The sequence below is a fragment of the Scyliorhinus torazame genome, chromosome 13 (assembly GCF_047496885.1).
Source record: "Scyliorhinus torazame isolate Kashiwa2021f chromosome 13, sScyTor2.1, whole genome shotgun sequence".
In the NCBI taxonomy this organism is placed as follows: Eukaryota; Metazoa; Chordata; class Chondrichthyes; order Carcharhiniformes; family Scyliorhinidae; genus Scyliorhinus; species Scyliorhinus torazame.
Window position 1 is genome coordinate 194,949,812 of NC_092719.1, and position 26,395 is coordinate 194,976,206.

Consider the following 26,395-nt stretch of genomic DNA (forward strand, 5'->3'; position numbering starts at 1 on the left):
GTAAAAGTAAAGTCGCCATGGTCCCAGGTGGTGATTTAACCTGAGGATCACTGCACCTCAGGCGAGGAGCAAGATTGAGAAGGCAGGGTCTTCGTGAATAACCTCAGTTGGTACGGGAATTGAACCCACGCTGTTTGCCTTGCTATGCATCATGAACCAGCTGTTTGGCCAACTGAGCTAAACTGGTTCCCTAAACCAACCATAATATTACATGCTTTATGATAACAATCAAGTAGGATGGAAGTAAGGCAAAAGACAGCGAATAGGTCAGAGAAGGGATTATTTTGAGGGTCTGTGAATAGAACTTGGAAAAATAAAATGGTAACAATATCTGTAAAAAAATGATCAACAGAAATGAAAAACATTTAAAGCTGTCTTCAAAAAAAAAAGAAGAAGCAAAAACAAGTTGAACACTAATGAATCTCCATGGATGAATGAAACCATTAGAAATAAAATGAGGGTAGGGAAAGAGACATATATTATGGGCATGAATAGCAGGGATTGGAATAACATGGGATATTATGAAGAAATTAGAATAAATTTCAAAAAACTGGGAGAGCAAAGAGAAACTATGAAACTAATTATCAAGGAACATGAAAGAAAATAGGAAAACAAGGAGTTTGCACGTTAGAAAATACAAATCTAAAAGAGGTAGAATAACAAAGAGATCCTGCAGTAGAAATACACAAATCAATAAAAGTAGCGATGCAGGTGAGAATGGCCATTATAAAACACCGGGGTCATTTATAGAGGGATAAAATTTAAATTAAAGAATTTATGCTAAACTTGTATTGAATCTTTGTTACACTGCAACTTACATAAAACGAATGTGCATAAAATAGAAGCTTTGTTCGATAGAAACTCTTGATGATTCAGAGCCTATTAATAATCACTAACCCACAACCGCTGATTCCAGCTTTGTTACATCGTCACCAAATATGAGTGGAGCAGAGAAACAGGAAGGGCTGAATCTTGGAATGAATGGAAGCTGGTATAGCAGGAAGGATAGAAGGCCTAAGCCATATGCATAATGATTCTATGTGAATGTGGGATTTAAAAAATGAAGACACAGCTAAAGAGGACAATGAAGCGGGAATCAGGAACGGGGGGAATTTTGAAGGAAATATGCCAGGTATTGTTATATTAAACTGCTGTCTATGACCTGCATTGAGACTCATCAACAGGAGCCAATAGACTTTCAACACTACATGAGAGATAAGTTGAAGTATTTGAGGAGTCAGAGATGTCTTTCCTCGTAAGATGGGCACTGTAGGGAACGGTTAATCTGATTAAACGCTTGTGGTAGCATTCATAACTGACTACCGAGCAACTGCAGGAACTAATACAGCAAGCAGCTATTGTACGGAGAACAGTGAGTCAGCAAACAGCACTGTTCTTGAAGCCAGGTCAAGCCTCAGATACAACGCAAGGAAGACAACACATGATATGGGGTCCAAAATAAGTGTGATCAAAATAAGTATGTGCAGCACATGTTGATTGGATTAGGCTGTGTGTAGTTATGTTTTTTGATGTGTAAAGGACTCTTGAAATTGCTGTCAGTTTCAGCTGATAAATTATTGTGAATACTGACAGTTTCATAGTTACCACAGCAAACGCTGGACCATTGTAGCCAATTGGAGTTGAGTTTCCTCCTAAATAGCCTTCTAGTAATATAAGACCATATAGAGTGGTCAGTTTTTCGAACGTACTAATATAATATGTAATATATAAACCAAATATTTCTATATTAACAATATCAATTTAAGAATATAGGACTACAACATGTTGTATTCTATACTCAAATCTAGTCTCGTGCAGTAGGATAGCCCAGTGAGTAGCACTGTTGCTTCACAGCTCCAGGGTCCCAGGTTCGTTTCCCGGCTTGGGTCACTGTCTGTGTGGGGTCTGCATGTTCTCACTGTCGTGTGTGTATAGGGAGTATAGTAGGGGGCTAAGTACATAGTCTTGCGGGACCCAGGTATTGCGGACTATTGAGGAGGAGGTGTTGTTGTTTACCTTACTGACTGTGGTCTACTGGCCTGGAAGTCGAGGATCCAGTTGCAGAGGGAGGAGCCAAGTCCTAGGTTTCAGAGTTTTGTTCTGAGCTTCGTTGGGATTATGGTGTTGAAGGCGGAGCTGTAGTCAATGAATAGGAATCTGACGTAGGTGTCTTTGTTGTCGAGATGCTCCAGGGATGAGACTAGGGCCAGGGTGATGGTGTATGCTGTGGACCGGTTGTGGTGGTATGCAAATTGCAGTGGATCAAGGCAATCTAGGTGTATGGAGTTGATGTGTCTCTTGGCCAACCTCTTGAAGCACTGGCTGCTGTGTCTCCTACATTACAACTGTGACTGCCCTTCAAAAGTTAATTGGGGACTTCCGGTTGCGCGATGCACTGCTAAGCTGCACGTTTCGGCAGCTCCCGCTTTAACGGACTTTTGGGCTCTTTTTGGGAGCCCCAACGGAAATTTTTTCGGACCAAACCCAGTGTGGGGTGACGAAGTAAGGAGTCCCCCCTAGTGTGTATGGAAAAGATCGGTGGTAGTGGCCAGATTGCGAAGGATCCTCTGGAGCAGCGGCAGAGAAGAGAAGGAAGGAGCAAGATGGCGACGGATGGAGACCAGACGACATGGGGGCTGGATCAGCAGGAATTCCTTAGACGGTGTGTGGAGGAATTAAAGAAGGAGGTGCTGGCGCTGATGTTGTTGGCAATCGAAGGGCTAAAAGAAACGCAAAAGGCCCAGGCGATAGAGCTCCGTGGGGTGAAGGGGAAGGCAGCTGAGAACGAGGATGAGATTCTGGGCCTAGCAGTAAAAATGGAGACGCACGAGGCGCTACACAAGAGGTGTAGCGAAAGACTCGAAGTCCTGGAGAACAGATCGAGGAGAAAGAACCTCCAGATTCTGGGTCTCCCCGAGGGAGTGGAGGGAGCTGACGTTGGGGCTTATGTGAGCACGATGCTCCATTCGCTAATGGGAGCGGAGGCCCCCTCGGGCCCCCTGGAGGTGGAAGGGGCTCACCGGGTCCTTGCGAGGAGACCCAAGGCTGGAGAACCACCAAGGGCGATAGTGGTGAGATTTCACCGCTTCACCGACAGAAAGGCTGTTTTGAGCTGGGCCAAGAAGGTACGGAGTAGCAGGTGGGAGAATGCGGTGATACGAGTGTATCAGGACTGGAGCGCGGAGGTGGCGCGAAGGAGAGCGAGTTTTAATCGGGCCAAGGCGGCGCTTCACAAGAAGAAAGTAAAGTTTGGGATGCGACAGCTGGCGCGATTGTGGGTCACGTACCAAGATAGACACTATTATTTTGAAACGTCGGAAGAGGCCCCTAGTCACCACATTCCAGCACCTGTTCGGGTAGGCTGGTACGGGAATTGAACCGTGCCGCTGGCCTGCCTTGGTCTGCTTGAAAAGCCAGTGATTTAGCCCAGTGAGCTAAACCAGCCCCTTAAACCAGATGACGATGTTGATGTACAGAAATGTAAATTTGGGAATGGGAGGTTCACCGCATCGGGACGATAGATGGGAGGGGAAAGGGAAGAGAAAAATCCCTTTTTTCTTTGACGGGGGGGACACTGAGAAATGTGGGCGCCGGTGGAAAAAGGGACATAGGTGAGGGATGGGGAATGGGAACGGGGCTGTAGGGGGAGCTGCGCCATAGGGGGCGGGCCTGATCTAGGAAAGCACGGGTTTCTTCCCGCGCTAGGGAGATGATGGCAGGAAGATAGGCGCAAGGAGGATGAGAGTTCCACACACGGGGGGGGGTCAAGGAGAGAGCGGGGGAAGCAGGGGTTGACTGGAGTCAGCTGACTTTTGGAAGCATTATGGGGGGAGTAACCATGCTAGATGGGGATCTAGCGGGGGGGGGGGGGGGGGATAATTGGGTTGCTGCTGCTGGGATCGAGAGGGAGCTGGCAAGGGAAGAGGTGGTCGGGACGGGAGTGCGCCGCCTGGGGGACTGGTGCGTGCGCGGGACCTGGACGTGAGACTGGCCTAGAGTAGGTGATGGCTAGTCGGCGCGGGGGGGGGGGCAGCCCCCCAATCTGGCTGATCACGTGGAATGTGAGAGGCCTAAATGGGCCAATTAAGAGGGCCCCGAGTGTTCGCGCACTTAAAAGGGCTGAAGGCAGACGTGGTCATGCTTCAGGAGAGGCATCTGAAGGTGGCGGATCAGGTTAGGTTAAGGAAAGGATGGGTGGGACAGGTGTTCCACTCAGGGTTAGACGCGGAAAATAGAGGGGTGGCTATATTGGTGGGGAAACGGGTGTCGTTCGAGGCTAGGAATATGGTAGTGGACAACGGTTTCCGATATGTGATGGTGAGTGGTAGATTGCAGGGAAAGGAGGTCATGCTGGTAAATGTATATGTCCCGAACTGGGATGATGCGGGATTTATGAAGCGGATGCTGGGACGTGTCCCGGACCTGGACGTAGGAAGCCTGGTAATGGGGGGGGGATTTCAATACTGTGCTGAATCCAGGGTTGGATCGGTCTAGATCCAGGACCGGAAGAAGGCCGGCAGCGGCCAAGGTGCTCAGGGGGTTTATGGAGCAAATGGGGGGAGTGGATCCGTGGAGATTTGCTAGGCCGTTGGCCAAAGAGTTTTCCTTTTTCTCCCATGTTCATAAGGCTTACTCCCGGATAGATTTCTTTGTTTTGAGTAGGGCACTGATTTCGAGGGTGGGAGGAACGGAGTATTCGGCCATAGCCGTTTCAGATCATGCCCCGCACTGGGTGGATCTGGAACTAGGAGAGGAGAGGGAACAGCGCCCACTGTGGCGACTGGATGTGGGACGATTGGCGGATGAGGGAGTCTGTGGAAGGGTGCGGGGATGTATTGAAAGGTACCTGGAGGCCAATGATGATGATGAGGTTCAGGTGGGGGTAGTGTGGGAAGTGCTGAAGGTGGTGGTTAGGAGAGAGTTGATCTCCATTAGGGCTTACAAGGAGAAAAAAGAGGGCAAAGAAAGGGAGAGATTAGTGGGGGAGATTTTGAGTGTGGATAAAAGATATGCGGAGGCCCCGGACGAAGGATTATATAGGGAGAGGCGAAGACTTCAGACGGAGTTTGACCTGCTGACCACAGGGAAGGCAGAGGCACAGTGGAGGAAGGCACAGGGGATGAGATACGAATATGGGGAAAAGGCGAGTCGGCTGTTGGCCCACCAGCTTCGTAAGAGGATAACGGCGAGGGAAATAGGGGAGTTAGGGATGGAACGGGAACTATGGTGCGGAGTGCAGGGAAGGTAAATGAGGTGTTTAAGACCTTTTATGAGAGGCTATATAGGTCCCAACCCCCGGAGGGAAAAGAGGGGATGCAACAGTTTTTGGACCAACTAAGGTTCCCAAAGGTGGAGGAGCAGGAGGTGGCAGGTCTGGGGACGCCAATCGGGGTGCACGAGGTGACCAAAGGACTGGGGAACATGCAGGCAGGGAAGGCCCCGGGACCAGACGGGTTCCCGGTGGAATTTCATAGGAAGTACGTGGACTTGTTGGCCCCGCTGTTGGCAAGAACCTTTAACGAGGTCAGAGAAGGGGGGACTCTACCCCCGACAATGTTGGAGGCGATGATATCATTAATCCTGAAGCGAGATAAAGATCCGCTGCAATGCGGGTCATATAGGCCTATCTCGCTCCTGAATGTAGACTCCAAGTTGCTGGCAAAAGTGCTGGCGATGAGGATCGAGGATTGTGTCCCGGGGGTGGTGCATGAAGACCAGAGTTTGTAAAGGGGAGACAACTGAATGTTAACGTGCGACGGCTGTTGGGGGTGATAATGATGGCCCCAGCGGAGGGGAAGGCAGAGATAGTGGCAGCGATGGATGCAGAGAAGACATTTGATAGGGTAGAGTGGGAGTATTTATGGGAGGTGCTGAGGAGGTTTGGGTTCAGGGAGGGGTTTGTCAGCTGGGTTAAACTCCTCTATGGGGCCCCAGTGGCAAGTGTAGTCACAAATCGGCAGAGATCGGAGTATTTTCGGTTACACAGGGGAACGAGGCAAGGGTGCCCTCTGTCCCCATTACTGTTCGCGCTGGCAATTGAACCACTGGCCATAGCGTTGAGAGATTCTAGGAAATGGAGGGGGGTGGTTAGAGGGGGAGAGGAACACCAAGTGTCACTCTACGCAGATGACCTACTGCTGTATCTGGCGGATCCTGTGGAGGGGATGACAGAGGTTATGCAGATATTGAGGGAGTTTAGAGATTTTTCGGGATACAGGCTTAATATGGGGAAGAGTGAGTTTTTCGTAGTACACCCCGGGGATCAGGGAAGAGGGATAGATGACCTGCCGGTGAGGAGAGCGGAAAGGAGCTTCCGATATTTGGGGATTCAGGTAGCCAGGAGCTGGGGAACTTTACACAAACTCAATCTGACACGGCTGGTGGAGCAGATGGAGGAGGATTTCAAGAGGTGGGATATGCTGCCGCTCTCATTGGCGGGCAGAGTGCAGGCAGTCAAGATGATGTTCCTCCCAAGGTTTCTTTTTGTGTTTCAATGTCTCCCCATTTTGATCACTAAGGTCTTTTTTAAGAAAATAGATAGGAGTGTTATGAGTTTCGTGTGGGCACGGAAGACCCCGAGGGTAAGGATGGGGTTCCTGCAGCACAGCAGGGACAGAGGGGGACTGGCGTTGCCGAATCTGGACGATTATTACTGGGCCGCCAATGTGGCGATGGTTCGCAAGTGGATGAGGGAGGGAGAGGGGGTGGTGTGGAAGAGGCTGGAGATGGCGTCCTGTAAAGGAACGAGCCTAAAGGCGCTGGTGACGGCGCCGCTACCGCTCTCCCCGAAAAGGTATACCACAAACCCAGTGGTTGCGGCAACCTTAAGGATCTGGGGGCAATGGAGGCGACATAGGGGTGTGACGGGTGCCTCGGTGTGGTCCCCGATCAGGAACAACCATAGGTTTGTCCCAGGAAGGATGGACGGAGGGTTCCAGAGCTGGCATCGGGCAGGAATTAGGAGATTGGGCGATTTGTTTATTGACGGGACGTTTGCGAGCCTGGGAGCACTGGAGGAAAAGTATGAGTTGTCCCCGGGGAATATCTTTAGATACATGCAAGTGAGGGCGTTTACGAGGCAACAGGTGAGGGAGTTTCCGCTGCTCCCGACACAGGGGATCCAGGATAGAGTGATTTGGGGGTATGGGTCGGGGAGGGCAAAGTGTCCGAAATATATCAGGAGATGAGAGAGGAGGGGGAGGCGCTGATAGAGGAGCTGAAGGGAAAATGGGAAGAAGAGCTGGGGGAGGAGATTGAGGAGGGTCTGTGGGCTGATGCCCTAAGTAGGGTAAATTCCTCTTCCTCGTGTGCCAGACTTCGCCTGATACAATTCAAGGTTCTACACAGAGCACACATGACGGGAGCGAGGCTGAGCAGGTTCTTCGGGGTGGAGGACAGGTGCGGGAGGTGCTTGGGAAGCCCGGCGAACCACACACATATGTTCTGGTCGTGTCCGGCACTGGATGAGTACTGGAGGGGAGTGGCAAGAGCGATTTCAAAGGTGGTGACGGTCCGGGTCAAGCCAGGCTGGGGGTTAGCTATATTTGGGGTAGCGGATGAGCCGGGAGTGCAGGAGGCGAAAGAGGCCGATATTCTGGCCTTTGCGTCCCTGGTAGCCCGGCGAAGGATCTCACTCATGTGGAAGGAAGCGAAACCCCCCAGCGTGGAGGCCTGGATAAACGACATGGCAGGGTTCATAAAACTGGAACGGATGAAGGTTGCGTTGAGAGGATCGGTTCAGGGGTTCTCCAGGCGGTGGCAACCATTCCTTGACTATCTTGCGGAACGTTAAGGGAAAATAGATCGTCAGCAGCAGCAGCCCAGAGGGAGGGGGGGGGGGGGGGGGGCAACCTGCTTTGCTCTGGTTGGGGTGGGGGGGGAGCACTATTTTTTGTTACTTTCACTATTTTATTTAAATTATGTTATCTATTAGTTAATGTGTTATCTTTTTTGTTGATTTGTAAGGTGGAAAAATTGTGTTTGAAAACTTTAATAAAATATATATTTTCTAAAAAGTTAATTGGCTGTAAAGCACTTTGGTATTTCCTGTGGCTGTGAAAACTTCTGTGTAAATTAAAACTTTTTCTTCTTTCTCATCCTCATATGCTGGATGTGTGAAACAAGTTAGTCACTATTGTGGCTGAAACTTGAGTAAGAACTGTAAAGAGAGCAAGAAAAACAGGGATATCCATCTTTCCCTCCTGCAGTAAAAGCTTTCTTACCTGACGCATTTTAGTCCCCGACATCGATCCACTGTGGTCAATCACAAAGATGACAATTTTAGGGATTCTGGCAAGATTAGCAGGTGCAAAATGATGTACAAAATATCCGTTTACAACCTGAAAAATAAATTACAACATAATTTTGATTTAAAAAATCATAAGAGTAAAAATCCGATGAGACTTCCATTTTAAGTATAAGTTCCAATTACCTGAACACTACCAGCAGACAGGTCTCTATTGACATCATACTTAATGATGAAGTCTCCGTCTAGAATTGTTTCATGACAATCAGGACATTTGTGCTGTTGCTCAAGAGTTGGTTTGAAGGAAACGTGTGCCTGTATGAAGAAGTGACTCAAAATTAATTTTTACAGAAATTGGTGAGGTAAAGATTTTTCTAAACAATGATATGTACCCACCTTTGTGCCGGTAAGAGTCTTTTTCACAATTGATGTCAGGTTATTAGTTAGGAACTTTGCATCAACATTCAGAAAGGCAATGCCTTGTGGTTCAAAAACATGTACATCGATCTAGAAACAGCAATCCAAAATGCGAGAGCATTAAATTGTCATATAAGGAAATGAAAAACAGCCACAACTAAAATATATGTTTGGGCGGCACAGTAGTACAGTGGTTAGCACTGTTGCTTCACAACGCAAGGGTCCCAGGTTCGATTCCCGGCTTGGGCCACTGTCTGTGTGGAGTCTGCACGTTCTCCCGGTGTCTGCGTGGGTTTCCTCCGGGTGCTCCGGTTTCCTCCCACAAGTGCCGAAAGGCGTTCTGTTAGGTAATTTGGACATTCTGAATTCTCCCTGTGTACCCGAACAGGCGCCGGAATGTGGCGACTAGGGGCTTTTCACAGTAACTTCAGTGCAATGTTATTGTAAGCCTACTTGTCACAACAAAATATTATTATTATTGGAAATGTTGCGACATTAGAAATGTACCTGGAAATGTTTGACAAGTTGCTGAGGTTTTACTCTGATGTTCATCTCATACTTCCCCAGGTTGCGTTTTAGTAATTCTTCATAGGTTAGTTCAAATGTGACTTTTTTGGTTGGTCCAATATTTACTGACACTTTAAACTTTTCCATTTTTCTTCCAGATGCCCTTTGGAAATCAGTAAAAACACAAATTAAAATATTTTTGTTGCAGACACAGAATCGTTGTGATATTTTGAATAAAGAACTCATTGTTTTGCTGTAATGTGTTGCTGTCCAACTGTGAGATTTGCATCATGAGGGCTGCATAAAAACTGTGCAGGTTTGGGATCTGCAAAAAAAACCAACTTTAATTTACATTGTGTTCTTCACAACTTCAACATGTTGTGTGGGGGTGGGGTGTGTGGGGGGTGGGGTTGGGGGTGTGTGGGGGGGATGTGGGGGGGGTGGGGGATGGGGTTGGGAGTGAGGTTTGTGGTTGGGGGGCGGGGGTGTGTGAGGTTTGGGATTGTATTGGGGTGTGTGTGTGAGGTTTGGTGTTGGGGGTGGGGGGGGGGTGAGGTTTGGGGTTGTGGGGGATGGGAGGTGTGTGGGGAATGAGGTTGGAGTGTGTCTGTGGGACCACCCAGGGCCACACCCAAGGCAGCCCCCAGTGAGGCGGTGTCAGAGGGACAGGCGCCAGGACCAGGGGCACCGACGGGGCCGGATATCGACCGGGCAGGGATGCGGGAGAACATGCATGGACGGGGCCCGCAGTGCCAACCGGGGCCACCGTGTAGCCCATGGAACCTGGCTGGCACAGGAGTATGCGCCATGCTAACATGTTGGCCTTTCATCCCCTGCAGACAATGGCATTCGGACATCAAACCGTGATGTTGGGCACTGTGGTGATGGCAATAGCCCTGCGAGATACCCTGCGGCCGCATGAGCGGGGCCACTCAGAGAGGAGGGGGAAGCTGCAGCAGGGGAGCAGGCAGCAGAGGGTGTTCCGGGTGGCATGGTGCCCACCAGATGCACCAGGGACAGGAGGTGGGGGGGGGGGGGGAAGGAGAGTCCGAGGTGCTGCAGTGTTCTGGCATGGGTCCCGTCACCTCCTCCGCCCCCAGGGTGCCCAATGGCCCCTGGGCCACGCCATGGGACGGAGGTGTAAGCAGAGCCATCTGCTGAGCACCCCGCCACCAGGTGCTGCCTTGATTTCGTGCTCAAGTCCTGGAGTGGCAGTTGGACCCGGAACCTTGTGACTCAGAGGCAAGAGTGCTACTGACTGAATCACAGCTGACACACAATGACAACTATATTATCAAACATAAAAATTGCATCAAATGACATTTGTTTATTTATTGAAATATCTCAGCAGAAGTTTTAAGTTGAACTGTGGCAGGAATTATAAATGTGATCTGGGCATTATTTGTGGTGCCAGCAGCACAGGCTTGTTTATTTTTGGAAAAATTAAGGACACGATTCAGCGACTGCGTTATGCCCGTGTGGATCTGGACACACTGGGCGAATAGCAGGAGAGGGCAAAAATCGAGATTCGGGTTGGGCATGGACCATTTTACATATTCTCCCAGCCTGCTCCCGATGGCGAGCTCTGGATCATGCACAAAAATGGCGAGGATATAATTTACCCTCATTTAAATCTCATTAACGAGATTGGAGTCGAATTTATTGGCATCTCGGGAATTACTCAACTCCCCAGTGGGAAGTCACGCAGGCATAGTTTAAAACGTGAATTGCGCCCAAAGTATTTCTACTGAGTCCTGGCATCCTGCCAATATTTGAAGAAACAGTTAGCAGAATCTGCTGCCCTTGAATCAATAATTAAATGAGGCCCCTTACTTTTCCTGTTCTGTTTTTCACTTTCCCAAAAATGAGTGTGATGCACAAATTGGGTGGAAACCTGGCATTACAGATTGCTGCCAACTTTTCCAATTGGATTTGCCCGAGTTACAACTTTAGATTGATTGGTCCCGTTCAGTGAACTGTGTTAATGGTTATGAATAATATACTTATCAGAAGCTATTTAATTAAGTGGAGTGTTTCTGTAATCTTGCTTTACCAGCAATGAATCTCTGCTTGCAGGCATCCACTGTTGGAGAGAGTGTTACAACAGTGTAACCTCAATTTCCCAACCTTCAATCTCAGCTAGTTTCCTCAGAGCAGCAGAAATCACCTCATAATGGAAGTATTTGAAAAAGGCAAGAATGCTTGGAATTTATGAAATATTAAGTGGGTTGATTGAAAACTGCCTTGGCAAGAGGTGATGATAAATGGACATGTGTCTTGTTGGGGATGGGAGGAGGAGCACTGCCCATTGGAATTTCAGGTATCTATTTCTATTCCTGTTTCTTTGCTGCTAATACTGACAATGATACAATCCCATGGAGTTCCACCCATCAAATCGTGTGGGAAATAAACTAATGAAAAACGTAGGTCATCAGTTAAATTCTCGGAATTGTTCTCACTTTACAAGTCCTGCAGTCTGTCCCCGTGAAACCGCTTGCTGGTACTGTTGCTGAGCTACTTCCTTCTCTTTCACAGCTCCCACATAGGTCACTCCATCTAGAGTCCTACAAAGAGAGAAATCACATGGATGGCATAAATGAAAACGGATATATCAATTTTATCTCATACCTCCTCCACTGAATTCTTCTTTTAACCCATTATTCTTAATTCCATTTACACTGTTCGAGGAGGAATATTCACACTAATTTAATATACTTCTAATCATTAATTGCAGAACTATATTTTGATACATATTTATGCACCTAGCAGGACAGTCTTGAAAACAGAGTGGCGTGTAGAAGACCGCATAAAATTACAAAGGGACGTTGACAGGCTCAGTGAATGGGCAAAACTGCGGCAGATCAATTTCAATGTAAGCCAAGGAGGAATGGAGTATAAAGTCGCAGAAGTTATGCTGCAGCTTTACAAAACCCTTGTTAGACCCGACTTGGAGTACAGTGAGCAGAACACTTCAGGAAGGATATTTTGGCCTTGGAGGGAGAGCAACATGGGGTTAAGTTATGAGTAGAGACTCGACAAATTAGGCCTGTTTTCCCAGAATTTAGAAGGTTAATAAGTGATCTGATCGAAGTCTTCAAGGTATTAACATGTAAAGACAGGGTAGATAAAGATAAATTGTTTCCACTGGTTGGAGATTCTCGAACCAGGGGGCATAGTCTAAAAATTAGGGCCAAACCATTCAGGAGAGACGTTAGGAAGCACTTCTACTCACAAAGGGTGGCAGAGATTTGGAACTCTCTCCCACAAATGACAATTGATGCTCGATCAGTTATTAATTTTAAATCTGAGATAGATTTGTGTATTAAGGGATATGGTCCAAAGGTGGGTATATGGAGTTTTACCACAGATCAGCCATGATCTCACTGAATGGCGGAGCAGACGCAAGGAGCTGAATGGCCCACTCCTGTTCCTAAGTTTAGGCCATGGCTGCAGAAAGGTGTATGGCTTCAAAACAGAGTTGAGGATATATTTGACAGCAAGATTAGGAGAATGATACTATGAACGAGAGAATCATGGAGGCAGGGAGCAAAGGGGAAACAATTCAGAGAGGGAGGTAAATTCCTGAGTTGTAGGGGTTGTAGAGGCCTTGGAGACATTTGGCAAATTGCAAGATAAAAGATGGTCATAAGAGCACTGCCAAGTCAGGGAAAGACCTTGGAGGTATAAAGCGTGGAGAACTAAAACCATAGAAGAGATAATCTGAGGAGTGTGGAATGTGCAGCAGGAGAATTTGCCACGAAAAAATCTGTCAGAGAGAAAGGAATGGAGAAATACTCAAGTCTGGACTGTTCTAGATTTAAACAAATTCAATTGAATGTGAATTCTTACAAAAAGTCCAAATAATCATATAATGTAGAATTTCAGCAGAAAGGCATAATGTAAAGGGGAATTAAAATTGACAACATTAATGTGAGTTATGAGACTCTCAATAATTCTAATCCCTGATCTAACTCAACTTTGCAGCATTTGTCTTTCTATCATCAATTTTTTTACAAATTATATATAAAATAGAAAGGTATAGATTTTGAAAGTTAAAAATAAGTTTAAAAGAAAAACTATTCAATAAATTCTCAAATTATATTCGGGAATCCCTGCCTACGAGGAAGGGAAAGCAATCAATCATTTCTAAAGGAAATTAGATAGTCACTTCAGGGAAATAATCTTGCAGCGTAACGGAGATAGAGTAGGGAAAACGCACTGGCTAGATTGCTTGAAAGTGAGCCGGCATGGCCTTGATGGGCTGAATGGCCTCCTAAGGCTCCCTAATAATTCTTTGACTCTATGAAATTATTTTTGTAATAATAGCTCTTAGCTGGCCAATTAGAAGAATGCTGCAACATTTTGCATAGAAACTGGCAATATTATGCCTATGCATTGTCATTGTCCTGTCGATTCTGAAATGACTATTTTTCAAAATCATTTAATAAACAATTTCCCTTCCCAGTACCATTTTACTCCCCCCCCCCACTCATGCTGAAAAATGTCAAATCAGTATTCAATCATTCGGACTAATTCAAATGGACCCACTGAATTCTAAACAATTTATTTGTCAGTAGACTTGCAGTACTCTTCTGTGTATTTAACTGCACAAGCAGACTTGAATGGATATGGCTGACACCCACTTGGGCAGCACGGTAGCATAGTGGTTAGCATAATTGCTTCACAGCTCCAGGGTCCCAGGTTCGATTCCCGGCTTGGGTCACTGTCTGTGCGGAGTCGGCACGTTCTCCCCGTGTGTGTGGGTTTCCTCCGGGTGGTCTGGTTTCCTCCCACAGTCCAAAGATGTGCAGGTTAGGAGGATTGGCCATGCTAAATTGCCCTTAGTGTCCAAAATTGCCCTTAGTGTTGGGTGGGGTTACTGGGTTATGGGGATAGGATGCAGGTGTGGGCTTGGGTAGGGTACTCTTTCAAAGAGCCGGTGCAGACTCGATGGGCAGAATGGCCTCCTTCTGAACTGTAAATTTTATGAAAACACTATCGGGTCCTAGCCTAGTCTCCTAAAATTGCTCCCTATTCCAGGATCATCATAGAATGCCAAGATAAACTTGTTTTTTCTCTCCTGCAAACCATGTTTTTAAACCCCTCCACCCTCACCTCCAACAGTAAGTCAGAGAATCTCATGAACTTCATCGCTAAAATCGAGGCCATCCAAATAGTTGCCTCTGATGCACCTTTCCCTTACACCTGCCCAAACTTCTTCTAAAGGTGAACGATTATTAGGGAGTAGGCGAGATACAGATTTGGGGTTATTATCAGATCAGCAATGATCGTATTAAATGGCAGAGCAGGCTCTAGAGGACGGATGGCCTACTCCTGCTCCTTATTTGCATAAGGAATTCAATACAAGAGCCTTGAATTTGTACCTTTCTCCAGTTTATCTCCGATCTCTCCTGTTGCCCTCTCTTGAGCTCATCCGGGACCCATCTTTTGCTCTCTCGATTCTATTCCCACTAAACTGCTGAGCACCTAACTTTTCCTCCTGGTCCCCATCTCAGCCAATAACTGTCAACAATTCTCCCTTCAGATATTGACTCTCTCTCCTTTAAATCTGCAATAAGTAACCATCTCCTCAGGAAACCGACCCTTGACTCCACTATCTTTCAACCTACCATCCCCAAAGCCAACCTCCCCTCAGTGCATGAATGTGCTGTCGCCTCCCAAATCCATTTCCTGCTTTCCTGGAACTCTGGGCTGGATTTTCCGAGCCTCCGTGCCGAAATCGCGATCGGCGCGGGTGCGGAGAATGGACGTCAACGACGAAATCCGGTCAGACGGCGCTCCCGTGATCCTGCGGTTCCCCGAGAATCAGCGGGAATCGCGCGCGGTCTACGCGGCGTGGGTAGGGGGCCATTGACAGAGGGCCCTGCAGCGATTCTTCCAGGAAAACTGGCCGAGTTCTCGACGGCATGGTTCTAACCCGTTTTGCCTGTTGGGAACGGCCGGTGACGGCTGTGGACTCAGTTTCCGGCCGCCCTGATAGGCAAGCAAGCGATCGGGCGGCACCGATTTGCGGCCGTCGCGATCTCGGGGGGACCTACTTTGTTCATCGTGGTGCGTGGTGCGAGTCGGTCATGTCACACGGGGCGGCCGCTATAGGCTGCCGTCGTGCACATGCGCGGACTCCCGACTGGAAGTACAGAGCCCCATATCAGCAGCCAGAGCTGCTAGCCCCCTGCTTGCAGGAGAATCATTCTGGACTTACTTCAGGAAAGTCCAGAGTCAAACACCCGCGTTTTGACGCTGGCGTGGAGAATCCTGCCCACTATGTTTGAATCCCTACTAGTGACAAAAAGGCTCTTTATCAAAATCATAAATGACATCCTATGTGGATGTGATAAAGATTAACTTACTCGCCCCTCCTCCTCAATCTATCTGCAGTCACACCACGCTCTTTCAAAGTCTCTCCTTAATCTCCAGCCAGGTGGGACTTCTCTCACCTGGTTCCATTCTTAACCATATAATCAGAGCCAGAAAATCTCTGCAATGGATTTTCTTGCTGCTCCCAGACCATTACCTCTGGTGTTCCTCAAGGATCTATTATTGGTCTCCTATTTTCCATCCACATACTGCCTCTTTGTGACATCTTCCAAAACAATAGCATTTGTTTTCATATCTATGCTGACTACATCCAGCTCTATCTCACCACCACTCCTCTCAACATCTCTATTGTCGCTTAACAATCAAACTGCTGATCCAACATCCAGTATGGGATGAGAAAGTTTTCCTCCAATTAAATATTAGTTTAATTTTGGTGCCCTAGCTACTGACTTCATCCCTCTCTCTACAACAATCTAAGATTAAGCCAGCCTGTTCACAACTTTGGTGTCACATTTAACCCTGGGATGACCTTACAACCTCATATTCACTAAGCCCTCCAAATTCACCCTGTTGCAGCACATCAACTGCTGAAACCCTCATTTATAGCTTTGTTATTGCTAGGCTTGATTATTCCAACACACACTTGGCTGGTCTCCCACACTACCCTCTAAACTGGAGGCTGTCTGTGTCTTAACTCGCAACAAGTCCTGGTCATCTATCACCCTGTGCTCGCTGATCTACATTGGCTGCTGGTCAAGCAATGCTTTGACTTTAAAGTTCTGATATTTGTCTCCAAGTTTCTCCATGGCTTTGTCCGCATCCCTCTGAGATATTGCCACTCCTCTAATTCTGGCTGTCTTGAACTCCCCGGTTTTAATTGCTCCATCATTAGTGGCCGCACCTTCAATTGCTTAGGCCTGGAGTTCTGGAATACACACACCCACATCTCTTCACCTTACTACCGTGTTTTCTTCCTTGAAGACACTTCTCAGAATCTACTTCTTTGACTCAGCTTTTGCCCATTTAGCCTATCTCCCGGTGTGCTCAGTATCATATTTTGTTTTATAATGCTCCTGTGAAGTGTCCTGGGGCTTTTTATTGCATTAAAGGCACCATAAAAATTGTTGTTATTGTTGAACAAAGTTAAATTTTAATTTGGTAGCAATGGCTAGTCATTTGCAATGGCTTTGCAACAAGCAAAACATGGCAAAAGCTGGAATCATGGCACGGTTGCAGCACAGAACACGACAATTCATCCCACCTTGTTCCTGCTGGCTCTCTGGAAGTACAAATGAGTTGTTGCTCAGAACAGAAGTCCCTCATCCATGGAACCATTCTCCAAATCTTTTCTACGCCCTCTCTAAAGGTGGCTTCCAGAATTCAACACATTCCAGTTGAGATTGAACCATTGCTTTATAGTTCATCAAAATTTCCCTGATTTTGTACTTTATGTCTCTGTTTATAAAGATGTCTTTAGTTCTACCTGCTGCATAAATCAGCCATGTAGCACAACAAAATATTTAGACACCTGCAATTTGTAGTAGCAAGATTAATTTGTTGAGGTAGAAACACAGGTTTTGTTATCTTTAGATTTACATACAAGAAATTAAAAATGTTCACACTGCACATAAAACGTACACACAATTTTTCATCCTAATTAGTTAAGTGGACTGAATAATGTTGCTGATACTCACATGCTGAAGTTGGTAATGAAGGCTGTTTTGGGTAGTTCCATTTCAAAGAAAGCTTCCCTTGACTCATTTGCTCGATTTACCACCCGGCTGATTACCACATTGTGAGCAAATCGAGATGTAACTTTGGATTCAATCTTCATACCATAAATTTCAAGCTCCATCTCAGGCTGAGAGAAATTAAGAAGTAACATTTCGATGAGGAATGATTGATGCAAGAAACTAAAATAACTGGAAAGATCCTGTTATATTGTTTGTAATATGTTGTTACTCTTTGCTTTACACTTCCAGAATGGTCTGATGGTTAGATTGAAAAGAAACTACTAATCTTCAACTTAAAGCAAATAGGTTTAATTGAATAACGAATTAAATAATATTGAAATGAGTTTGTTCACTCTTACAGAACTATAACTAGTGATAAAGTAATTCAGAATAAGTATTAACTATATTTAACTACACGTGCTAACTATGCTATATCTCTCTAACACTCTGCTGTCCAGTCACTCCTGGTTCAAAGAGAGCAAGATCCTCAGAGTTCACATATTTATACATGGATCTAGTGCTGCCATCTAGTGGTTGTCTTACATGATGATGTAGTCATTAACCCTTTATATATCTTCATATATACATATCACTACAGATCCTACTTGAGGTAGATCAGTGCCGTCTGTGGAACATTAATGATAAGGCATCTGATATGCTCACTCTCTGGGCGGGATTTAACTAAATGGGAAAAGCGTCAAGAAACACCACGCTATAAAACGGCACCCAGGTTAGATATGGGACCTCAGCTGGAAACACCAGAACGCCTCAGTGAGGAGCGAGCGTCCCAATCTCTGGAGCTCTCGAAGCAAACCACCCCCCCTCCCCCCCCAGCCCATTATGGGAGGGTTGCCCTGCAACAATCCCCCAGCCTAATCATCACCACACATAAAATGCCAACCAACCACCCTGGCAGTGCCCCTGCCAGTGCTACCTGGGCAGTGCCAGGCTGGCACCCAGGTGGCACCATCAGTGCCAGGGTACCACCCCACCCACAAAGGGCATGCACCTGGAGGCCAGTGATCCCCTGGCAGACCGTCACAAGTATAAGTGCCATTACATCTGGTCCCCAACTGTGGAGACCAGTACTGAATGGCACTCACCCAGGGTCTCCAAGGCAAAGGAGATAGATCTCAATGCCCCGGGTAGCTGTCTTGCCTAAAAGTGATCCCGCCTTTACATTGCAAAGTCTCGCGAGATCACGTCAGACCTTGTGAGGCGTTGTGAGTCAGGTAGATTCAGGGATGGAGTCTCCCAGCTTCTATCGGCCACACTGTGCCATGGCAAGCTGCTTTTTGGGTGCAGCATGTGCGTTCGATCATGCCCTAGATGATCTGTGTATAAATGGTAATTGCAGAAACACAATGCAGCCCAAATCAAATTAAAGACGCTCAAGCTATGATTCAGAGAAATAAGAAAATTTTACAGAACTGATAAAAATCACCCAACACATTAGAATAAACACAAATTGTTACTGAAATAATCAGTGTCGAGAAATCAAACCTACTTTTTTGTCATGCTCCTCGGTGCTTCTTTTCTATTGCCAACCAAGAAAAGGATCAACACGTTATAAAATGCATGTGTTATGCATATAAATAATACGAGATATTGGAGTAGTATAAGAAATTAATATAAATTCAAAAAGTGATACAAGATTAAAATATCAAGGCTGTAAAATGTTCTCTTTTTTTCTGTAATAGAATATTTAATGCACAACAGATCTGGATACAACCCTTCAGTATGTTGCAAGAGTTTATTCACTGTTCTTTGTTAGAACTAATTTTGAAAAGTAACCTGATTGATTTGTAATAGTTATCATACATGTTACAGTCTTGCAATTGATGATATAATTTAGTGAATCAACCTCATGGATTTACAAGAGGATCATGCTCTGCTACAGTCTAAGGATATATTACACATTTAATAAATTGAAACAGTGTACTATGAAATGCAATAAAAAGTGATCCCAAAGCTTATAACAAACTATTAGCCTTTACCTCAGGCTTCAATCAGCTTCTGTCTGCTATTTAAGTTTTAAAAACTGGAGATTAGATTTATATACAAAGTAAGCACAGTGATACAACACATGTGAACATAAGAATAGTAGGCCACTCGGCCCCTCAAGCCTGCTCCGCCATTCAACATGATCATGGCTGAACTGATTGTAACCTCAACCCCCATTCCTGCCTCACCAAATAACCTTTCATCCCCTTGTTAATCAAGAATTTATCCAGCTCAGCCTCAAAAATATTCAAAGACTCTGGTTCCACTGCCTTTGGGGGAAAGAGAGTTCCAGGGACTCATGGCCCTCTGAAAAAACATTTCTCCTTGTTTCCATCGTAAATGAGCGACCACTTATTTTTTAAGTGACCCACAGTTCTAGTCCAGCACAGTATCACTTGGTGTAATTGATAATAAAGGAATGCACTGCTAAGCCTACAGTATAAATTAGGGCAGCACGGTAGCACACGTGGCTAGCACTGTGGCTTCACAGCACCAGGGACCCAGGTTCGATTCCCTGCTGGGTCACTGTCTGTGCGGAGTCTGCACATTCTCCCCGTGTCTGCATGGGTTTCCTCCGGGTGCTCCGGTTTCCGACAGTCCAAAGACGTGCAGGTTAGGTGGATTGGCCATGATAAATTGCCCTTTGTGTCCAAAAAGATTAGGAGGGGTTATTGGATTATGGGGATAGGGTGGAAGTGTGGGCTTAAGTGGGTTGGTGCAGAATCGATGGGCCGAATGGCCTCCTTCTGCACTGTATGTTCTATGTTCCAATTCAATTCCCATGCAGTCTCAGGTTATTCATGAAGGCCGCTGACCTTCAGGTTAAAATCGCCTCCAATCAGCTCTCAAAGAGAGCAGCGTATGGTCCTCTGGGACTGATTTTAATTGATCCTTTAGTGCAAAGATCGTCCTCAGTGAGTGGTTGCATTGACAGCTATTGCCAACCAAGAGCGAAGGAAAGCAAGCCTCGCACCAAATTGAAGCAACACTCTCCGAAGGAGATTACATGCGGCAATAAGGCACGGAACCAAACCCGAGGGTTCAACGAGGATCACAAAATTGTCCTCAGTTTACTCTCGCACGGGATTTCATTTTGCATTGTGTTATAACCTGCAAGTAGCCTACAGGGTGGGAACAATTCTTGCAGATTAGGAGCTCCCCCGTTAAGGGGGTTGGCACCTCTTAACACCGTATAGTTGTACCATATATAAAGCCGGGCAGTTTAGGCACCGGCTAGAGAGAGCGACTCGAGTGGGGAACGACTGGAGCTGTATACAAGAGTAAATTGTAAATAAAGTAAGTTTGTTTGTTTCGACCAAACTCGGTGTGGACGCTTCGCTGCCCTTACAAAACATTGTATCATTCTTATATGCAATTCGGAGGGAGGAATAATTCCCCTCCCATGTGAGAAGCTTGTAATTGACAACTGGGCGAGGACAACGCCTGTTGCCATGATGCCGGCTGGCATTGATTAAAAACTCAGAAGAATAGTTGATGCCTGTATGTTTGAGTTGAAACGACATTTCCTGGCGAGTAAATGAAGCACAGCATTTTTACATGCACGGACTCGCTGCCGAATACCTTCAGGGTTCTTCCGGATAGTTTCGGAGCATTTGACACGATGAAAGAGTCGACATAAACACTCTGCTCCAATTCAAGAGAAAGAATAAAAAGTTTAAACGGTGAATCAACCAATTAAGAAAATCATAAACATTTCATGCCAGAAATAGTTCGAAAGGTTCGAAGAGTAAATCAACGAATAAAGGAAGTTACTATCATTATTTCCAGCATAACGCGTATATTACCGTGTGATGTCCTGATTCCGTTATTATATAATCAGAGGAGATTGATGGTGGGATAGACATCAGCAAAATGAAGGGCAGCATTGTCTCAATGTTGCACAATCGAGCTATAAGGAGCTGGGCTTTATTCCGACCTCTGTTCATAAACACCACCGGCATTGACCCAACTTTGACAATTTGTCAAAAAAAGAGGCAAACTGCGCAATGTGAACAGTGGGGGCCGAAGAGTGGTCTTTACATGGAGATCAATGCTGGAATAGAAGTGAAGTAATTATTCTCGCTGGAGGAGCGCGCGCGCGTTAGTCTTGTTGTTGTTGGTCTTCGGGAGTCGATTGGTTACAGCAGATTCTCAGCAATCTCTGTCAGCTTCAGTGCGGGTGAGGAATGCCAGTGGCGTCATCGGCAACTGCCTGCATCAAAGATGGCGACGGCGATCCTGCAGTCCTCCCAGGCCCGCGGAAAGGGCTCTCGGAGGAGGAGGGGACCCTGTCATTGGCATGGAGGATAAAACTCTGGCAGCAACAATCTTTAGGTTGTTTTTATATATCTACATATATATATATATATACACACACACAAAAGCACTTTACATGCAGATGGTGCATGCACTGTCGGAAGTTTTAAATGTTAGTTTTGGATGGGGATATGTTTCAATAACTGGCGACCAAGTACTTAGAATCGCGAACACTTTTCTTTCGCGGGACCCACTTTTACCAACCCTCCTACACCAGCATGTTTAGCCACGTGTTTAGCTGCTCTATCTTCCTATTTCTAGCCTCACTTGCACGTGGCACAGGGAGTAATCCTGAGATTACAATCCTAGAGGTCCTGTCTTTTAACTTTCTGCCTAGCTCCCTGAACTCCTGCTGCAGGACCTCATGCCCCTTCCTGCCTATGTCGTTAGTACCAATATGTACAACGACCTCTGCCTGCTTGCCCTCCCCCTTCAGGATGCCCACTACCCATTCTGGCACCAGGGAGGCAACATACCATCCTGGAGTCTCTTTCACATCCACAGAAGCACCTATCTGTGCCCCTGACTATAGAGTCCCCTATGACTATTGCTCTTCTGTGCTTTGACCCTCCCTGCTGAACATCAGAGCCAGCCGTGGTGCCACTGCTCTGGCTGCTGCTGTTTTCCCCTGATAGGCTATTCCCCCCAAAAGTATCCAAAGCAGTATACGTGTTCGAGAGGGGGACAACCACAGGGGATTCCTGCACTGACTGCCTGCCCCTTCTGGTGGTCACCTATCTCTCTGCCTGCACCTTGGGTGTGACCACATCTCTATAACTCTTATCTATGACGCTTTCCGCCACTTGCATGCTCCTAAGTGCATCCAATTGCTGCTCCAACCGAACCACACGATCTGTGAGGAGCTGCCATTGATTACACTTGCTGCAGATGTAGTCGACCGGAACGCTGGAAGCATCACAGATCTTCCAAAACTCACAGTTGGAGCACTGCACCCCGCTGAGTGACATTTAAGCACTAATTAATTAATTTAAAATAAACACTTGAATTATTGTTAGATTGAGTTACAATTAACTATATGGCCCTGACGCTAGATGATTTTTCCTGTAAAATTAAATGCTAAATACCAATCACTGCCCTTAGGTTTAGTTACTCCACTGTCTAGTTAATCAATTAGATTTGTTTTGCAATATTTTTTTTCAAATTTAGCAGGTTCCCAACCAGCCAATCAGGTCACAGCTTTACTGTGATGTCACTTCAGCCCCCCCCCCCGCCGCAATTTGAAAAGGTAATAAAAATAAAAAATAAAAATCCCTTACCTTCCCAGGATGCTCTCTGGTTCTCTCCCTGCAGATTAACAGTTACAGGCCAGAAGAAAGAACAAGACGGTAGGGAAAAAGCACCTTCTCCCACTCTGCACGGGATTACCTCACTGCACCAAATTACCATGTTCCAAATCCCACTCTGGATGTGTCTCACTCAGTCTGGATGTGTCTCAGTCACTCAGGATGTGTCTCCTTCACCTGCGCAAAGCTTACTGAGTGTGCTTTCTGTCTGTCTTTTATACAGGCCTCAGCTAACCAGGGTAACACTACTTAAGCTTCAAACAGAAGAATACAATGTACACCCATGTGCCACTAAACAGGCCTCAGGTGACTGACAGATAACTGCCTCTCAGCAATTAGGGTGGGGCAGCTTCAGCCAATCAGACACTAAGCTACACACTACACTTTTATGTGAAAAACAGCAAAATTAGACTTATCACTTACCTTTCCTGATTACCTCACTGCATCAAATACCAAGTTCCAATTCCCACTCTGGATGTGACTCACTCAGGATGTGTCTCCTTCACCTGCGCAAAGCACTGCTTTGTCTTGCTATGGATTCTCCTGAACAGCTCACATCACCACTGCTTAGTCCTGCTGTGGATTCGCCTGAGCCACGCTCTCCAGCCCATTTAGTTGTTAGAGCCTGGCCTGTTTGTATCTTCCTTATTATGAAACAATCCATTTTAAATCCTGTTGCTTGTTTGCTGCTAACAAAATGGAGGAATCGCATTCGCGCCCAGAGCACATGACATCAGTGTTCAGGGCGCGTGACCTGCTGTCTGCCATCGCTTCAGGCAGGAAGGCTACATTGAATTTTTTTTAAAATCTCCTGGATGAGCGCTCTGATGTCAGGAGGAGGCGGTCTTTATTGCTGGGCTCCTGCACACTGATGAGCGGGCACACATGCGTGGCACGGCTGGCATTCTGAAAGCCGGTCGCAGCTGGCACTGTTAAAAGCAGGCTTCTGTGGCCGTTCAGCACTACCTGCGATCAGGAACACCGTGATGCATGGCCCCGCGACCATCCTGACACCCGCCTGCGACCCACCTGCGGGTCATGATGCCGACTTTGAAAATGATTGACTTAGAACATCACCAGTTTATTCACTAGTCTGAGCAGCTCGACATGCTGTGTGTGTTGTAACCTCAATCCAACCGAAATCTGTGGTATCGATGATGTGGCCTTCCCAGAAGCCTTAGGTAAATATGTGGTCTCCTGCTGAGGGGGTGGGTGGGCTGAAGAGTTTCTGGTATAAAGTCGGCCGGTTTATTTCACTCAACTCGGTGTGGACTCCCTCTTCTTGTGGACTCAAAACGTTACCCTGCCCGTGCTCTGGGGAGAACTCCTGCACTCCTGTCATGTGACCCTTTAAATGGCCACGTCATCACGTGACCACTCGGTATACATCTCCATTTAAGTTGGGACAACTGGTGGTACTGAGATGTAAGTGTGTGCAAGCTGACTGAACCATTTTATAGCGTACAAATTGAACAATGTATAACTGTTTACATTGGATGAAACACAGATTAAGCTGTTGCAACAGGTGCACAACCCATTGCATCTCCTTCAACCCTCCCTTTTTGTTTTGTAAAGAGGAAAGTCAAAGGTCAGTTCTAGTGCTTAGTCTTGGAACATTGTGTTTGGTTTGATCGTACGCCCTGATTGTGTGATTGTGCCAGTTGGTTGAACTGTAGATTTTCTTGGGCTGGTGTCGTCCGTGTGGACGATCTGGGGCATCCCATCAGTGTAACCAGTGGGTGCGGGGCTCACTGCGTAAGCCTCTGGAGGAGCCTCCCTGTCCACTAGTGTAGGGGGCATTTGTTGTAAGCTGGGGCTGGGGTACTATGGCACCTGTTGGTGCTGGTTCTGATATCTGTATTAGGTAACGGCGGTTAAAGACCGCTGCATTTGCCAGCACCATTCAACGTCCTGGTGGAGGAGCTGACAAAGAGATCCAGTGACCACACTGTAACAAGGAATGAACTTGGAAAGATAGTTTGTTACCTGCGAGGGTATCCTACTGAAACCCTGGTTTATGGGGTGGGAGGGGGGTGCATAGTTTTGGTTTCTGTAATGATGTGTGGAGACAAGCAAAACTCCAGTGAGAATAAGTAATCCAGTCGCAGTATGAAAATTATTATTTTTAAAATATTTTTATTGAGAAGCTGTGTAACAATTATTACAGACTATTTATTATAGTAAAGCAAGACAAACACACACAAACCGGACTACTCTATGATAATTAATTACTGGTCTACAATGTATATAAATTACTAAATACACACAGAATTTATGTAAAATTTACCCCTTATTCCAAAATATATCTATGATACCTGAACTCTCTAAGACGTCCCCTGTTCCGCAAACAACATTCAAATTAAATAAACCTATAAGTTAAAATCACTTCATAATTACTACACAGTAGAGGGATGACAATCAAGTCTGAGAAATGTCTTTTCCTGATCCAGCAAAAAAAATTTAATTGCCTTTACTGAGGTTTCCTGCACTGCTTTGTCTCTAAGACGTTGAAACTGTTGCCTGTAAAATTTGTCCTCTGGCTGCTAGCTGAAAACTAACTTTTGGCTGCTAGCTTGAAAACTGGCTTGTATGCTTTCTGAGCCTGCTAGGTGTTAACTGGCTGCTCTTGCTTCTGAGGGGCTGGCTAATTATACCTTTGTTGCTTTTTAATTATGCCTTCTATGTATTTGGCTGTTTGCCCTAACAACGTCCTTGACCCTAGCCATTAACATTGATCTTCCCAATTGTCCATGTAAACTGCTCTACTCATAAACCATTGACATCGGATTTGTGGGGAAATATTAAAACCACGTTTTGAAAATATTCTAACTGTGGGATGAAATACAAGCTTGTATTATTCTGAGTCAAGGGCAGATTATACATTTGCAGTTTGGGGGTGATAAAAGTGAAATGTTACACCAGCCTTTCAGGATCCAGACTGCAAATGTGCAGAGCCAGGAAGTTGGATACCATTGTGAGTGAATGATGAAGTCACAATTCAAAACGTGTAAGCCAATTAGGAGCAGAGAAGGGGGACGGTACCAAAAAGAATAGATTAAAAAGCTCTTGGTGCACATTGTTCTCTCTCATCTTTGCTCCCTTTCCACTGTTTTCTTCCTTATGCCCTGCTGCGCTTTTTTTTATATTTCAAAGTGTACGAATCAAGTTTTTGCAATAAACTCAATCTCAAACTACCACTGGACCTCGTCTATTATTAGAAAATAAGAGATCCTACAATTTGGCGTTGCGAGCAGAGTCATGAGAGAGAAAAGGCGCCAGACATCTGGACATCGGACCTATCCCTGGAGATAAGGACACCACGTTATTAAAAAAATGTCCTTGCCCATTGTTTAGACTCGGTAGCCCTCTTACGCGACCTCAAACCTTTCCGGTATGGTAGCCGGCTCAAGTCCCTAACAGACATCTGGATTTCGGAAATATACAGGATAGATAAACTGGCCTGGCTGAAAAGCCTCAGGGCTTGAGTCTGGACAAAATAATGGTATTATGGCAGAGAAAAAGGACAAACA

The 26,395-nt window shown here is 46.1% G+C and overlaps 1 protein-coding gene across 2 annotated transcripts in view; it reads right to left on the reverse strand.

Moving 5' to 3' along the window:
* LOC140388480 (inter-alpha-trypsin inhibitor heavy chain H3-like) overlaps nucleotides 1–21,368 on the reverse strand; it is a 121,551-nt gene extending 100,183 nt beyond the window's left edge. The window contains exons 1-9 of one of the 2 annotated variants that reach the window (XM_072472746.1): nucleotides 21,051–21,368; nucleotides 20,827–20,889; nucleotides 18,749–18,778; nucleotides 17,203–17,369; nucleotides 11,629–11,733; nucleotides 9,170–9,332; nucleotides 8,642–8,752; nucleotides 8,432–8,560; nucleotides 8,223–8,339 (exon numbers count right to left, since the gene is read on the reverse strand). In XM_072472746.1, coding sequence (XP_072328847.1) covers nucleotides 8,223–8,339; nucleotides 8,432–8,560; nucleotides 8,642–8,752; nucleotides 9,170–9,332; nucleotides 11,629–11,733; nucleotides 17,203–17,369; nucleotides 18,749–18,778; nucleotides 20,827–20,889; nucleotides 21,051–21,206 — 1,041 coding nt within the window. In that variant the 5' untranslated portion in view covers nucleotides 21,207–21,368. The remainder of the gene's footprint in view (nucleotides 1–8,222; nucleotides 8,340–8,431; nucleotides 8,561–8,641; nucleotides 8,753–9,169; nucleotides 9,333–11,628; nucleotides 11,734–17,202; nucleotides 17,370–18,748; nucleotides 18,779–20,826; nucleotides 20,890–21,050) is intronic. The other variant, XM_072472748.1, reaches the window with a different exon arrangement.
* Between the last annotated feature and the right edge of the window lie 5,027 nt (nucleotides 21,369–26,395).